This window comes from Mus caroli, chromosome 6 (genome assembly GCF_900094665.2).
Source record: "Mus caroli chromosome 6, CAROLI_EIJ_v1.1, whole genome shotgun sequence".
NCBI classification, from domain to species: Eukaryota; Metazoa; Chordata; class Mammalia; order Rodentia; family Muridae; genus Mus; species Mus caroli.
Genome location: NC_034575.1, coordinates 140,705,234 through 140,721,134, shown reverse-complemented (window position 1 = coordinate 140,721,134; position 15,901 = coordinate 140,705,234). Strand labels below are relative to the sequence as shown.

At 44.6% G+C, this 15,901-nt stretch overlaps 1 protein-coding gene across 1 annotated transcript in view; it reads left to right on the top strand.

The window, feature by feature from the left end:
• Positions 1–15,901, top strand: part of St8sia1 (ST8 alpha-N-acetyl-neuraminide alpha-2,8-sialyltransferase 1) — a 131,005-nt gene that overhangs the window by 75,465 nt on the left and 39,639 nt on the right. The window contains exons 3-4 of the mRNA XM_021165388.1: positions 5,133–5,242; positions 12,668–12,760. Of these exons, the coding sequence (XP_021021047.1) occupies positions 5,133–5,242; positions 12,668–12,760 (203 nt within the window). The remainder of the gene's footprint in view (positions 1–5,132; positions 5,243–12,667; positions 12,761–15,901) is intronic.

The following is a 15,901-nucleotide window of genomic DNA, read 5'->3' as shown; positions in this document are numbered from 1 at the left end:
GTATATGTTATCAGATCTAACCTATAGTATATGTTATCAGATCTAACCTATAGTATATGTTATCAGATCTAACCTATAGTATATGTTATCAGATCAAATCTATAGTATACGTTATCAGATCTAACCTATAGTATATGTTAAAAAATAATTGAAGGCTGTATCGTGCCTGCAACGTGGAAGGTTGAGGCAGGAGGATCAGGAGCTCAAGGCAAGCCTAAGCTACATCATGAGTTGAAGGCCAGGCTGGATAACATAGTGGACTCTGTCTTAGAAAGCAAAATCCAGCCAACTGGGAGCAAAGAGAAGCAGAACTGACATCAAGGAGAGCAATGGAAACAAGAAATGAATGCCATGTTTTCTTGTGGTTTTCTTGTTCTGTTTTGGCACTTTTGGTCCAGTGATGAACAGTGATGTGGACGTGTTTGCCAGATGAACCTCTCTCTCCTAGCTTCCTTTTGGTCATGGTGTCTCATTGCAGAAATAGTAACTGGACTAGGATACTTGTTCTAGACAACTGTTGTGTCTAAGAGCTGTGAGTAGGCGCACTGACCACTTTGTACCAGCATCTGAGGTCATAGCATTGGCTCTGCTGCTGGCCTGGGCGGTCCTCGACTCTGTTCTCCTGTGTAGACAGTGCGGGCAGGGGTGGAAGGGCAAATGCTTGGCTTTGTGAATGGCTCTGGTTAGCAATTTTTTCATTCACTTAATTATAAAGCCATTTAGGGGTGTACTCTATGGTGAAGGAACAAGCCCCCAAGCTTAGGTTTTTAGATGTTAATGGATTTTTCTCCCCACAGGCCAGGTTTTTGGCTAGGAGTATTTTCACAGTTGGCTGTTGGAGTTTGTTGCTGACACAATCTGCTAGCTCCCAAGGGTGGCAAGATCGCTCAATCGTTAAAGGTGCTTGCTGTCCAAGCCTGGTGGCCAAAGTCTGGTTCTTAGAACTCACCTAAAGGTGGAAGGAGAGAAGGAAAGGTACAGAGTCGCCCTCGGACCTCTCTCAGAGCACCGTGAGGGAAATTTGTACCCACAGCACAAGTTCAACAACACAGATAACTTTTTGAAAAAGTCTCCTAGCCTTCAAAAGTATTTCACTCTTGTTCCTGGTGCAAAACACCCGAGAGTTTGATTTTCATCTGCATCCATTTACTAAGTCCCTCAAGGACTCTCTACGGTGAGGAGCCCCGCCTCTGCTCAGTGTCTCAGCCCTGCACGTTTTAGCCTCAGCACTCTATATGGTCTGCCATTTTGTTAAAGCCTGGTTTGTGTTCTGCTAGATATAAGCTGTAGGAACTGGGTGTGCTCCAGCTTTCCTAACAGCTCCAGCTCACAATAGATGTTCCTCAATGGTTGTTGAATAAACATAGAACTTAATTACCAGAGCTAGAGAGAGGCCCAGGTGGTGCAGTGTGTAGAAGATTAGGTGTGACCCTGGTCAGCTTTGCAGATCACCTTCACCTTAGCGAGTGATAGGACTTGTTCTTCAGGTTTGGAGATAGATGAATTTGATCTGTCTGCTGCATCCAAAGGAAATTCCACTTTCCACCCAGAAAGAGCAGGAGAAGGGTCACTCATATTCACTCTTGAATTAAACGACATTGCCCCCATAGGCTCAGTCATTCGGACACTCCATCTCCAGTTGGTGGCACTGTCTGGGGATAGTTAGGAGGCACAGCCTTGTTGGAGGCCCGGCCTTACTGGAGGCCAGCTTGTGTGTTCACAGCCTCTCCTTACCTGCTGTTTTCTTCTCTTCATGCTTTCGGCTTGAAGATTCCTGCAGTCGTGCCTCCAACCAAAATGACTCTATCCCTCAGGGTCTACCCTTTAACAACTAAGGGGCTTGCAGCTTGCATGTATAAATCCTACTATTAGTGGGGGATGCCTGGAATTTCTCCCCTGGCTTAACGATCACGGCATGGCTATATAAGACCCTTACGGTGTATTCACATATTGACAGCATTTTTCATTTGGTATTCGTTATTCTATTCTATATCTGAGTAGATATGCGTTTATATAGCTCCACATCAGCAGACTCAGGTCAATTTTCTTACTGCTGCTCCTTTCCTGGTCAAGGACACCGTGGCCTCCGTGTTGCCCAGCCCCGTGGCAAGTTCAGCATTATTGCCCTTCATCTTTTAGGAGCACTCGGCTTACTTCCCTCCTTCTCAGTCACTGCCTTCCTTTTGCTAGGCTCCCTGAGACCTCTTCTCTGTTCTGTTCTGTTCTGACGCTGGGCTCTTAAATCCAAATACCTGATCTCTCTCCACCTTTCACTCCACACAGACCCGGCTCCCTGCCTGCTCGGTCACCTACTGGACAAGGCCACTTGGCAGCCACTTGACTTTCTCAAGACTGGGCTTTTAATCAGTCCCCCAGACTCGCCCCTGCTGTGATCTTCTGTAGCGCAGGAAACAGCTGGTTCTATGCTGAAGACAAAGGCACCTTTCCCTCATTCCTTTCTTCCCCTGCTTTCTTTCCTTACTTCCTCTCTGAACACCAGCAAATCTATTTGGCACTTCCTCCGGAATCCCTCCAGAACTGAGGGCTCTCTTCACCTCTGTAACCCTATTTCAGGTGACTAAACTCCCGGGATATCACTGACAACTCCTCCCTGGCCAGACACCGTTGAGCTTGTTCACACTTCAGCACGGATCACAATGCTACCTCTCTGACTCTCATCCTGGAATAAAACCCACTGTCTTCATGGTACCTTACCCGGCTCGCTCACCCAGCTCCCCACTCGAATCTTTATTCCTCTTCCCCTCTCCTCCTCCCCTCGTCCTGCTGACTTATCGTTGCCTTCTGCAGACAAAAGAGGCTCTTGCCCCTCTATCTCACCCCAGGAATGTTCCCTCCTCAGGATCTTTGCACGGGGGTGGGGATGGGGGGAGCCTACCCCGATCTATGTTCACACATTCTCAAGTCCTACACACATTTGCTCGGGGCTTCCTATGTGCGTGGCTGGTCACCCTGCTGACCTTGCAGTTCCTCTCAGGAAGTCTCTGGACTCTCTCATGCCAGTCCCCTGTCTCTCTCCAAAGACCACCTCACCGTCTGTTCCACTGTTTACCTTTCCACATTCCTTCACCCTTCTCTATTTTCTCCAGCATAGTGTGAGTCTCAGGGGCACAAGGTTTATACTTGGTCTCCACCGCTCATGGGTCCCAGCAAACCTTGGTGGGGTATACGCACCAGCCTACATGAGCATCCGAGCTTAGCTCTCCATCTCACTGATATGATAGATAGCACCGTGGTTCAAGTGTTGGTTCTAAATGCGCCTTTGAGGAATGACTAAGAGAAGTATATGTTGTCCTGAGTGAAGCTGTCGGATGTTCTCCACTGCCAGCCTCTCCTCAGGCACCCCACTCTGACGTTTATTGGGGTGATCACTGGGGTGGTAATGCAGGCGATTCTTTTCTCCCAGTGGACAAATACTTAGGCATTATGCTTCAGACACCACCAATATTTATCACAAGTATTTATGTAGCTCTGGCTGCTCATTTTACTACTAGAAATGAAGGGAATAAAATCTCATGTTAGACTAATTGTTTCCTTCAGCTACCAATGAAAGCAGAGACTCTTGGGAATTTTTTTTTCCTGGTTGAGTTATTACCTCATGCCTAGGCAAAAACCTTCTACTGTATATTCTTGAGCTAATTCCATTTTATCTTTGATATAGTCTGTGTTATTTGTATACCACTCAGCCAGCATGGCCTTTCAATCTAGTTGTTTCCTAGACTAGTCATGTGTTTACAAGGTCTTTCCCCCAAGAACTCCAACAACTGTGTTCTGTTCCAGTCACTTCAAGGAGCTCTGGTACCTGGCAGTTCTTGCTGACCCAGCTAGAAGGGGCCAAATGATTCATTTCACTCTCAGGGACTATTATGGGTTTCCATATTCCCCGACACTATAAATAGTGCCCCAGGCTGGAGCACTTGGGCACACAGAACATTCTCTTTGCAGTCTAGCTGGATATTTACAGGAGAAAGTCACATGCTGTCTGGTTTGACACAAGTCACCTGTCCCTTGATGTCTCCTGAGTTCCACACAGAACCACCTAGGGTGTTCTGCTTATAGTAGTTCGTTTTCTTCCAGCAAACATTATTGCCTCTCTTTATGAATGCATGCGTGTGTGTGTGTGTGTGTGTGTGTGTGTGTGTGTGTGTGTGTGTAAGGCCAAAAGTCAACCTTGTGTGTCTTTATCAGTTGGTTTCCATCTTAATTTTGAGGGAAGGGAACTGCACTTACCCTGAAGCTGATGATTCTGGCTTGTTAGTGAATGCTGGGATCTCCCTGTCTTCAACTTGACCCCCCCCCCCCCCCGCTCCATGTTGGGATTTCAAGTACACACAGTCACATCCAGTGTGAGTACAAGAGCGGCTTACACTCAGGGGTTCATGCTTGCCGGGCATACACGTTACTGACTGAGTGATCTCCCTAGCCCTCCTCTTATTCTTCAAGTGACAAGCTTTTGTCTGTGTGCTGGAGCACAGCACCACCTACTCCTTCTTGGTGGCATGCCACAGTTGGCATGGCTTTCTCTTCAGCAAAGTCAGCACCTTCGTGGTACTGTTTAGTTTGTGGCGGGAGTTCATACTCTCGTCACCCTGTACTCTCTTCATTTTTCTCATTGTGAATCTTGAAGCCTCAGACACTTCTGTGTTCTTCTGGTTTTCCCCAGCAGTTAGCCTAAGACACACCCAAAAACCTTCTGAGAACGAATGGCTGCCGTGTCACTGGAATCACACAGGAAAACAGAATTCCTTTGACTCTACGTCCTGTTTGATGACTTTAGAAACAATCCTGTGTTTAGTTTGAATTTTTCAGCTTTCCCTAGCAAACATCCTGTGCTAGGTGCTCAGTCAATTTGAGAAAGAAAAAAAGAATGTTACATTTAAATATATTCTAGGGATGTTTTGTTGTTGTTTCTGTTTTGTGTTATTCTTTTTTTTTCCTCCCCAAAGAATCAGGCCAGCTTGTTTCCCAACAAATCAGTGACATCTTTCTTCCTGATACTCTTTTTTTGCCCTGCTGGGACTTCCTTCAAATTCCTCGGGGTCTGCTGTCGATAATGATTTCAGAGCAGTTGTGTGTTCTTTGCAGTGAAAACCCGCCTTGTTTTCTGTTGCTAGGCAACCCCCTTCCAGCTGCCATTGAAGAAATGTGCGGTGGTGGGAAACGGTGGGATTCTGAAGATGAGTGGCTGTGGCCGTCAAATAGATGAAGCAAATTTTGTCATGCGGTAAGAGAGAGCACTCACAGTGTGGCCTCTGACTTCTCTCCCTTTCCCTAACCCTTCCATAAGCCCCGGGCCTTTCAAACTTAGTGGCTTGCAATTAATTTCCTGTCGCTTGTCTTTAGCTTCTCTTCAAACTGGTATACAAGAGAGGTTAGGAGTGCACTAAGGGGGTGGGGGGAATAGGGAACTTTCCCCCAAGAAAGTTCAAAGCTCAGCAGGCTCCCTTAGCAGAGGTACTGCTTTGCTGCTAATGGGGGCGGAGTGGGGAACATGAGGGCTCAGATCTTCCTGGAGATTATACAGTTGGGTGATGAAGACCTTGAAAACTGCTCTTTCCTTGGGACTAACTCTGTATGACTGAACATTTTAGTCACTGGGAGTGTACTCTTTTCTTCTTAGTTTTCCACAGAAGTATTTGAAAGAGCCAGTGCAATTTAAAGTCAGGGGGTTTGTCTGTGTGTGACTGAAACTGGCACGGAGGGTGAGGGAGAGAACTTGGCATAAGAAGGAAGCTTGGTTAAGGAGTGAGCGGCACAGGGCGTGAGCTTTGGTGAAGGACAGTGACAAAAATTGTTGAGCTTGACCTAAGGGAAGACACCTTCAGGCTGTAGAAAGCCACCCCGTGCTGGCTGTGTCTGAGCAGACACTTTGAGGGCCCAGCAAGTGACTGCCTTGGGGCAGAGTTTGCCTAGCTAAGGAGGAAGAAAGGTGGAGTGTCACAAGGGAAGGCTCTAGAGAGAAACCCTGTGAGGAGACACATCATGAAACGTAGTCAGGCTAGAGTGGGCTCTGCAGTGAGAGGTGTGATGGAGTTAAAGGAGGAGCAAGGGACAGGGCCACTCAGGGTGCAGTTGTGGAGTCGGGGGTGAGGGAAATGTAGAATAAAGAATGAGCTGAAGGCTAAGCGTGGCCCCTCAGGACAGAGTTCAGCTTATCTGGGACATAGTGCAGAAAAGGAAAACATGTCTGTTGAGAGAGCAAAGGAACATTGAGAGGTTGGGAGAATCTTTGAGATGAACCCTGAAGTTTCAAAGACATGGGAATAACTATGAGCCAGGAACCCAGGGATACTGTAACCAGGAATTCTCAAGTTCAATTTTTGGCATCTACCTAAAAAGCTAGGCATCTCTATAAGTCCAGAGCTAGGGAGATGGAGACTAGAGGATGTCTTAGGCTTATAGAGCAGCCAGTTTAGATGAATTAATGAGCTTCAGGTTCAGTGAGTGACCCTGCTTCAAAGTATACAGTGGAGAGTGGCTGCAGAAAAACACTGTTTTAAATCCCTGGCCTCTACATATACACACATGCACACACACACATACACTCATACATATACACACATAAACACATGCAGACACAAACACATACATATATACACAAACACACACAGCTACAAACACACACTCGCATACACATTTACACACACAGACACAAACACAAACACACATAAACACAAACCCACTCACAAACATACAAAACACACAGACACAAGAACACAAATACACAAACACAAGACACACACACACAGATATACACACACATACATACAAACACACACAAACATATACATAAACACTCATGGATACAAGCACAGACACAAATACACAAACACACGGACATAGACACAGACACATACACATAAAAGCACATAAAAACACATAACTGCCTTATCTGGGGCAGGAGGTCTATCCTAGGACATTTTCCTCGCCTGGATTGAAGGGCTAAGAAGTTATTCCTGCATTAGCACCCGGAGTGTAGACACAAGTTAAGAGCGGAGGTGCTGGCCTCTCCTCTTGCTCTCAGTTAACCATAGCCCTGGGGGGGGGGGGCACCAAGCTTCTTAGCAGATTCTATTACTCCTGATGTGTGTGTGTGTGTGTATGTATGTATTACATGTGTGTGAGCATGTTAGTGTGAGTGTGTGTATATGCGTGTGTGGATTGTGTGTGTGTGAGTGTGTATTTTTGTGTGTAGTATGTGGAGTATGCATTGTATGTGTGTGAATGTGTATATGAGTGTACGTTTGAGTATGTAGGATGTGTGCTGCATGTATGTGAGTGTATGTGTCTGTGTGTTGTGTGACTCTGTGTGTATGTGTGAGACTACCATTAGCACGATGAATAACATGTAGAAGAGCATGCCTAAGTACTGTAGGGGGTTATCTCGTGGTACCCCATTTATTCCAACTAAACACACTTAGGTTGGCCTTTTACACGATCTGCTGTTGCTGTCACACACGGTCATAGCTACTGAGTGCCTGGGACTAAGCTTCACTGCGTAGCCTTCAGTGTAATGCTCACAGGAGGAACGAGCTGAGGAAGTGGACACGAATTCAGAAAAGGCATCGTTTATACTCAGAGCTCCTTGATTTCCAAAATAGCACTGTTTTTGTAACACATTTGAAATATTTAAAAGGCTTAGTTATGGCTAGTAAGTGGGAGTACTGTTTTCTTTGTTATTATTGTGTGTGTATGTGTGCCAATACTAGTCATGACAGCACTTCTTTATGAAGCTCACATATCACTGCATAGCCTTCCTTCCACATTCGTGCAGGTTCCAGGTCATCAGGCTTGCATGGAAAGCATTTCCAGATATTGAACCATCTTGCTAGCCCAAGAGTAATAGTAATTGATAAATTATTTTAAGTATAACTTGGCCCCCTAACAGATCTATTTTTGAATAGGTGTTTAGCATAGAGATTGTGGCATAGCTAGAAAATTAAAACACTATTAGATTTTCAAAATGAAACATGTAGTGAATAAATGGGATTTAGACAGCGTGTGGCATGGGCACATGAAGCGGGGGGAAGGGGTCTCCACATAGGCCTGCCTACACAGTGTACCCACATCACAGCTGACAATGTCCCCCAGGCCTGTCCCTCAATGTTTGCGTAATGTTCTTTGCATAGACATTTTCTAAACAAAGCCTTTGAGATGCTAAGAACAAATTCCCATTTTTCGAAGTGTACATTTATTGTTTAACCAAAAGCAGCAATTTAAAGATAATACTGTGGGGCTAGGCATGTAGCTCAGTGGATAGAGTACTTGCATAAAACTGAAGGTGGTAAGCCCAGCACCTGGAAGGCAAATTAGGGCCATCCTTGGCTACATAGTGTGTTTGAGGCACTCTTGGGTTACAGGAGACCCAGTCTTATAGCAACAGCAACATCCACCACAAACTCTTGAATTCAATTTCTCTAGAACATTTACAAGGCAGAAGTAATAATGGTGATATGTTGAAAATAGACTGTGTGGCTCTTGGTCATAGTATGGTGAGAGTCTTTTAGGTGATATGCACAGGAATTAATCTCTCTCTCTCTCTCTCTCTCTCTCTCTCTCTCTCACACACACACACACACACACACACACACACACACACCCCTTTGTTTTCTCTTTGTTGAGTCTCCTATCCATTCCTCATTTTTTAAAAAAAGATTTATTTATTTATTTATTTATTTATTTATTTATTTATTTATTTATTTAATGTATATGAATACACTGTAGCTGTACAGATGGTTGTGAGCTTTTATGTGTTTGTTGGGAATTGAATTTAGGACTTCTGCTCACTTTGGTCAACCCCACTCCCTCTGGTTGGCCCCGCTTGCTCAGGCCCAAAGATTTATTTATTATTATAAATAAGTACACTGTAGCTGTCTTCAGAGATCACCAGAAGAGGGCGTCAGATCTCATTATGGGTGGTTGTGAACCACCATGTGTTTGCTGGGATTTGAACTCAGGACCTTCAGAAGAGCAGTCAGTGCTCTTACCCGCTGAGCCATCTCGCCTGCCCCTATCCATTCCTCATTTACTCTCCAATTCAAAGAACTCCTCACTCTTCTGTGCTTGGCTGTCTGTCTGGATCACAAGCATACCACTATGAAGGCACTTGAAGCCACTGCTGTCTCTCAGTTGTGCCAACAAGCGATAATGTGAACTTTGGGACGCTTTACACAATTATGCCTTATTAGAAACAATTTGGCTGTGTTAAATGGGCCATTTATGTAAATCCATGTAATTATCAATTTAGGAATTGAGGAACCGAAATCATAGTACATTTTTCCTAAGAAAAGAGATACAGAATAGGCCCCTGCTGTTTATGCTGGGAAGGAGTATTTAGCCAGAACAGAAGGCAGATGCTGTACCAACATGTACTATCGTTAGATTTCAGAAAGCCACACGTAAAATCTCGCTTGCTCCGAGAACCCCTCTGTTACAGGAAGAAGCTGCTTTTGTGAATTTTGCTGTTGTTTTGGTTTCAGGTGTTTTATTTGTTTGTTTACTGACAAAACTTTTCTTGAAGTTTTTACTCTGTGTTAGAAGATATAAATGGATCCAGGCATACGAATTGTGGAACATAGAAGGACACATGATGTGGAGATATTTCATCTCAACTGGGGGCTTCTACCCTGCTTTTGATCATTCAGTTCCCGGAAAAAAATATGAACAACTTTTACGTTTATAATAAGCCTTGATCAGCACAGGTGCTGGGCAGATATCTACCCTCTATGCTATTAGAATCTATTTCTCCATTGATAACCCCACTTTATAATTTGCCACATTCCATCTGGGCAGCTCTTAACTCCAAATGGCTAGACTTCATGGCCTTATTTTTATGATTCACTTACCCCAGGACGACGTCCTTCTTTCTCCCTCCCTCTTCTCCTCTTCAGGGTTCTCTTCTGGGAACTCTAAGCCTGGGAACCTCAAACCCTACCTATCTCAACTCTACCCCTTATAGGCTACAGGCATCTCTATTAACCAATCAGTAATAACTTGGGAGGCAAGGTCACATAGTGTCACTTGAGTCTATATGAGAATTCCCTGTGGGAAAGAAACTAGGCTTTAGGGGCCAGTATTTAGCATTCCAATGCATGCAGCATCTGACCAAACTCACTACAGACACAAAATATTTATACATGAAAACTAATTTGTTATTGGCAAAACAGGTTAGGAGGACTCTCTAGCAAGGGTTAAAAACTACAGTTCATCCTCAGATATAAGGGCAGTCAAGATCAAATCTTCCTTAAGGAACACATCCAAATCTTGGCTTGTGTTTTATTTGGGAGTCATCTTGTCTTTGCAAAGATCAGTTAAATCATGCAATCATGATCTGATTCGGACTGTGGCCAGATGCAGCCTCGTATTGATGTCTGAGTCCACTCTTCCCCAGGACTCCCCAGGAAGCCATGTGGAGTGTGATATCACCATGAGCTTGGAGATGCCTCAGGAGAGGGCTTGGTGACCAGCAACTCCTCTGCTTTCTCTGGTGTCTACTGCTTCCTTCCAATGAGCATGACTGACCTACCTGTGTGTGTTTACCAGAAAATGCAGTTTTATTACCCATACACAGATGAAAGGGAGATTTTAAATCAATGTGGAGACAGTTCCACCCCATTGGCCTGGTGTGGCTGGAGTCATGAGGCTCAAAGGAAAAAGGAACTGGGGATGGGGGCAGATCAGCTGACAGGTGCGTGGGCAATTCCATCTCCCAAGGCACATCCATCGGTAGAGAAAATATAACAGCTCACAGAGACCACAGTATTTGTAAAAACAACTTTTTCTATAAATAAACGATACAAGTTAGACATGCCTTGATGTGGCAGGAGTCAAGTCAGACATGTGGCTGGAGAGGAGAGAATTTACACTGTATACAAAAATCAGATTTCTGACATGATAGTTTTGTACTCTCTCCTTTTTTTTTTTTGGCATTAGAATAGAGACTTTCAGCTGAGGTTTCCTAGTCCTTACTATGGCTCAGGAAGGAAAGCAAAGTCATTGTCTTAGTTTCAGTTCATGGAGGAACTGTGGCCAGAGAAATGAATGACCCTCCTGATGCCCACAGAGAGTCACAGCTGTGGGTGTGAAATAGCTGTGTTTCCCACTATATACAGTCATAGGGCATCGTAACCAAGAGAGACGATTAGTGTAGGGATGGAGTTTGGGGGCCCAAGTGGGGTGACTGCTTCCTCTCATGGAGAACACATCTCTTTTGGGGCTGGTAACATGGCTAAGTTGGGAAAGTGTTAACCATACAGGCTTAGGGGTCTGAGTTTCACCCCCAGCACTCAAACAAAAGCCAGGCACGGAGGCATGGATTTATAGTCCCTGTGCCATGAAATGGAGACAGGAGGATGCCTGAAGCTCCCTGGCCAGGCAGTGCAGCCAATCAGTGAGCTGCAAGTTCAGTGAGGGACCTTGCCTCAAAGAATAAGGTGGAAAGTGACAGAGGAAGACAGTTCATGTTGGCTTCTGTTCCCACATGTGTGCACTTGTGTATATTCATGTACATGCACATGTGTGCTAGTGTACACACATACACACACACACACACACACACACACACACACACACACACTGCTCTCACAGTTTGTTGGGCAATGAGCCCTTGTGTCATCACCCTAACCAACCTATCCCTTGGCTACATACACAAAATATTCATGAGTTAGGTTAGCGGATGTACGTGGCCCAGAAAGTGCTGCTATAATGTTAATATTTGGAAAATAAAGAAAACCATGGGTGAACAGCATAATTCATCAGTGTTTATGTGTAGAGCTTGTGGGTAGTGACATAAGCCCTCTACCTCCTGAGCCCTCACATCAAGTTTAACATACTCTATCCTGACGCTTCAAGTGCTGTTTCTTTTTTTCATTACTTATAAAGATTTATTCTGTGTGAATTTGCATAGTCTGTGTGAGTTTATAAGCATCACATGTGTATGGGTGCCAGCAGAAACCAGAAGAGGGCATTGGATGTCCTGGAGTTGGATTTATATTTATATTATGGGGTGCCACGTGGGTACTGAGTCCTGGTCTGTTGCAAGAGCACTAAACACTCCTAAGAGCTGAGCCATTTCTCAAGCACACACTTATTTATTTATTTATTTATTTATTTATTTATTTATTTATTTATTTATTTATTTATGACACAAGGTTTCTTGTAGCCCAGGATAACCTCAAACTCACTATAAAATTAAGGTTGCCTTATTCTCTCGTCTCTACCTCTCAACTATAGGATTGCAGGTGTATGACACCACACTTTAAAAAACAACAAAACAGATACATTTCTTTCTTTTGGTAGATCAGCTACTTCTGTCACTTCTTCTAAAACAGCGTGCATGCACACACACACATACACACCCACACTTACATACACATATACACACACTTACACACATATACACACACTCACACACACACACCCCAAAAACAAAAACAAACAAAAACAGCACCAAACAACCAAGCCCCCCATCCCCCCCAGCATTTGATGATGCTAATGGCTAATTCGTCCTCTAAAGCATATGAAGAGGGAAAGGGAAAGAAAAACGGTTACTTGTAAATCAATCGAGCCGACTTCCCTCTTTGTGTTCTAATCACAGACTTGATTTACAAGTGCGTGAGTCATTCTAAAACATCCCTTTCTGCTTTTCTAGGTGCAACCTTCCTCCCTTGTCAAGTGAGTACACCAGAGATGTCGGCTCCAAAACTCAGTTGGTGACAGCGAACCCCAGCATAATTCGCCAGAGGTAAGACGCCCTGGTTTCTCTTTGTGGGGGGAACCAAAGAGGGAGGTTTGTGAAATCATTTGCATCTTAAAGGGAGTGAGCATAATTCAGCCTCTCTGCAGACAAAGAGGGAAGCCATCTGGACAGGCAGGAAGGATGGAGGAGGGCATCGTAAATAAACCAGGCCAGTATTACAGGCATCCGTCCTCATCCTAGGTATTTCATGCTTCCTCTGGGGTTTGGCTTCTCTCTGCTAGAAGTGGCGTGAATGACAGGGGATTGAATATTTTGCTCAGAGCACAGCACAGCATCCTGCCCACTCATTACTACTCCTATGTCATGCGCTGGCACTGGTCCTACTTTGTGATCAGCCACTGTGAACTGACATGTTGAAACAAAAACAAAGAAATGACCAATTTACCACACGCATGCATCAAGACAGCAATGTCTTCAGAATGTACAAGAATGTGTGGTGAGGATAGATTGGTTCTGCTATGTCAGACCTTTTGTGACAGGTGGAAGATCCTTTTTTAAAAATATTAATTAATTAATTAATTCACATTCTAATTTTAGCTTCCCAACCCTCTTCTCCTCCCTGTCCCTTCCTTCTCCCTCCCCTTCCCCTGACTTTCCTTCCTCCCCTTCTTTGAGAAGAAGAGGAGGCCTCCCATGGATATCAACCACACTTGGCCTATCAAGTTGTAGTAGTATTATGCACATATTCTTCTATTGAGGACAGCCCAGTTAGGGGAAAGGGATACAAAAGCAGGCAATGTAGTCAGAGATAGCCCCTGCTCCTGCTTTAGGAGTCCCACATGAAGACCCAACCGCAGGACTGTTACATATGTTCAGAGGGCCTAGGTCCATCCCATGCAGCCTCTCTGGTTGACAGACCAGTCTCTATGAGCCCCTATGGGCTCAGGTTAGTTGATTCTGTAGATTTTCTTGTGGTGCCCTTGACCGCTCTGGCTCCTTCAATCCTTCCTCCCCCTCTTCCACAGGATTCTCCAAGCTCTGCTTAGTGTTTGGCTGTGGGTCTCTGCATCTGTTTCTGGGTGAAGCCTCTCAGAGGACAGTTATGCTAGTCTGCTGTCTGCAAGCATAACAGAGCATCATTAGCAGTGTCAGGGTGTGTCAAGCTGTCAGGAGTGTCAGGTTCTCTGTCATGGCATGGGTCTCAAGCTGGGCCAGTCATTCTCTTTTGCATTCATTCCAGAAAATGTGGCAGCCATGATGGAAGCATTGGGGTCAGTCTCTAGTTGAGGAAGCACCCAGGTGAACTCACAGGATTTGACAGGAAGGGGAGCACACAGGCACCCTCTCGAGTCTGGCCAACTGCACTTCAAACTTGTTTCTTCATGTAGCCTTCAAAATCATTTTTAAGATACCGTCATTTTCTTCATTGTTAGCAGTTTACCCAGTATTGTTAGCAAGAGTTAAATTGTAGATTTTCGGTTCCTGATGCGTCTCTTACATGCTTTATGTAGACGTTGTCAAAATCTCTGAATGTTTTTGGGTATAACATGTCCTCCTGTGAGAACCGAGGCTGCCACAGAGCCTGCCTTTTAGATTCAAGTAAGTGTTACCATGTCACTTTGGAATCCTCTCCCTGACACCTAATTATTCAACATAAGAATAAGGTATGGGGATCTGCCAAGAGCCTGTCCCTTGAATAAGATAAAGGCACAACCTGTTTGCGTTTCTTCTAGAGATAGTTTTGCCCCACCCCCACCCAGAGGCCTCCTCAGAAGCCGTTAGGCAGGCTTCCTTTTGTAGTCTGGAGGTTTTTCTGCAACATCAGACTTGTTTTCATTCCGTTTCTCCCTCACCTCTCATGTGTGTGCATGTGTGTGTTCACATGTGTGTGTGTTCACGTGTGTGTTCATTCATCTGTGCATATATGTGGAGACCAGAGGTTGACATTGGGTGTATTCCTCAATTATTTTTCCATCTTATTTTCTGAGACTGGGTCTCTAACTAAAGTTAGTGCTTGCTGATTATCTGGATTGACAGGCGGAGCAACAAAGCCATGGGATCCACCCACCTCTGTCTCCTCAAGGTTGGCTGGCCTTACAGGTTCCCACTCCTGCACCTGGCTCTCACATAGTGCTGAGACTCAGTTCCTTCTGCTTGATCCATTTCCCGAATTTCTTAGCAAACATATTGTAAACACACTTTTTAAATTTATACTCTGACTTTTAAGGAAAGTAACTTGGTCCTGAAAAGATCAAAGCAGTTTCTTTCTAAAGTTTATGACTTGTGTCTTAGATGGTGTTCCTGAAACTTCTATCCCTTCGGCTGACTTCCTTTTTCTCTTCTCCAAACTCAGGGCAGTGTTTCAGTGCTAGCACCAAGGGTCGGCTGTTCAGTTTGATGTCTGTAGTGTAGCAGGGAATTAGAAAGCGAGACCTAAAACTAGAACAGAACCTAGAGTAGAGATGAGAAAGAAGTGACCCAGGAGGCTATGAGAGCACGGTGCTTATATGAGAGGCAATGTTCCACAGTGGTGAATAGCAGAGGTGTCAGGAGCTGGGTATATAGCTCAGTGGTAGAGTATTTGCCTCCCACATACGAAGCCTTGGGTTCAATCCCTGGTACCACCAGTAAAGCCAAACTAAAACCTCCACAACTTTCAGCCTTAAACAGACCTGTTCCTGAGTTTGAAACTTCTGTACTCACTCTCTTTGTAGCCTGGGTTATTTAACGTCCTCTCTGTCAATTGAGAATAAAATTATTCATCTCACGACTATTGACAAATTGAGATACGGTAACCGAGTTCATGAAGCTTTGCTGATTGATGACCCAGATTGCTCCTCCAGGTGATCTCCTGTCGTAATACCTGGAGCTGAGGCATCTGGTCTTGGGTTAAACATACTTTTAAATGCATTATTAAACACATAAGAAAGTCCAAAGGGGAGGTAACCCAATCACAAAAGAACTCACATGATATGTACTCACGGATAAGTGGATATTAGCCCAGAAACTTAGAATACCCAAGATACAATTTGCAAAACACAAGAAACTCAAGAAGAATGAAGACCAAAGTGTGGACACTTTGCCCCTTCTTAGAATTGGGAACAAAACACTCATGGAAGGAGTTACAGAGACAAAATTTGGAGCTGAGACGAAAGGATGGACCATCTAGAGACTGCCGCACCCGGG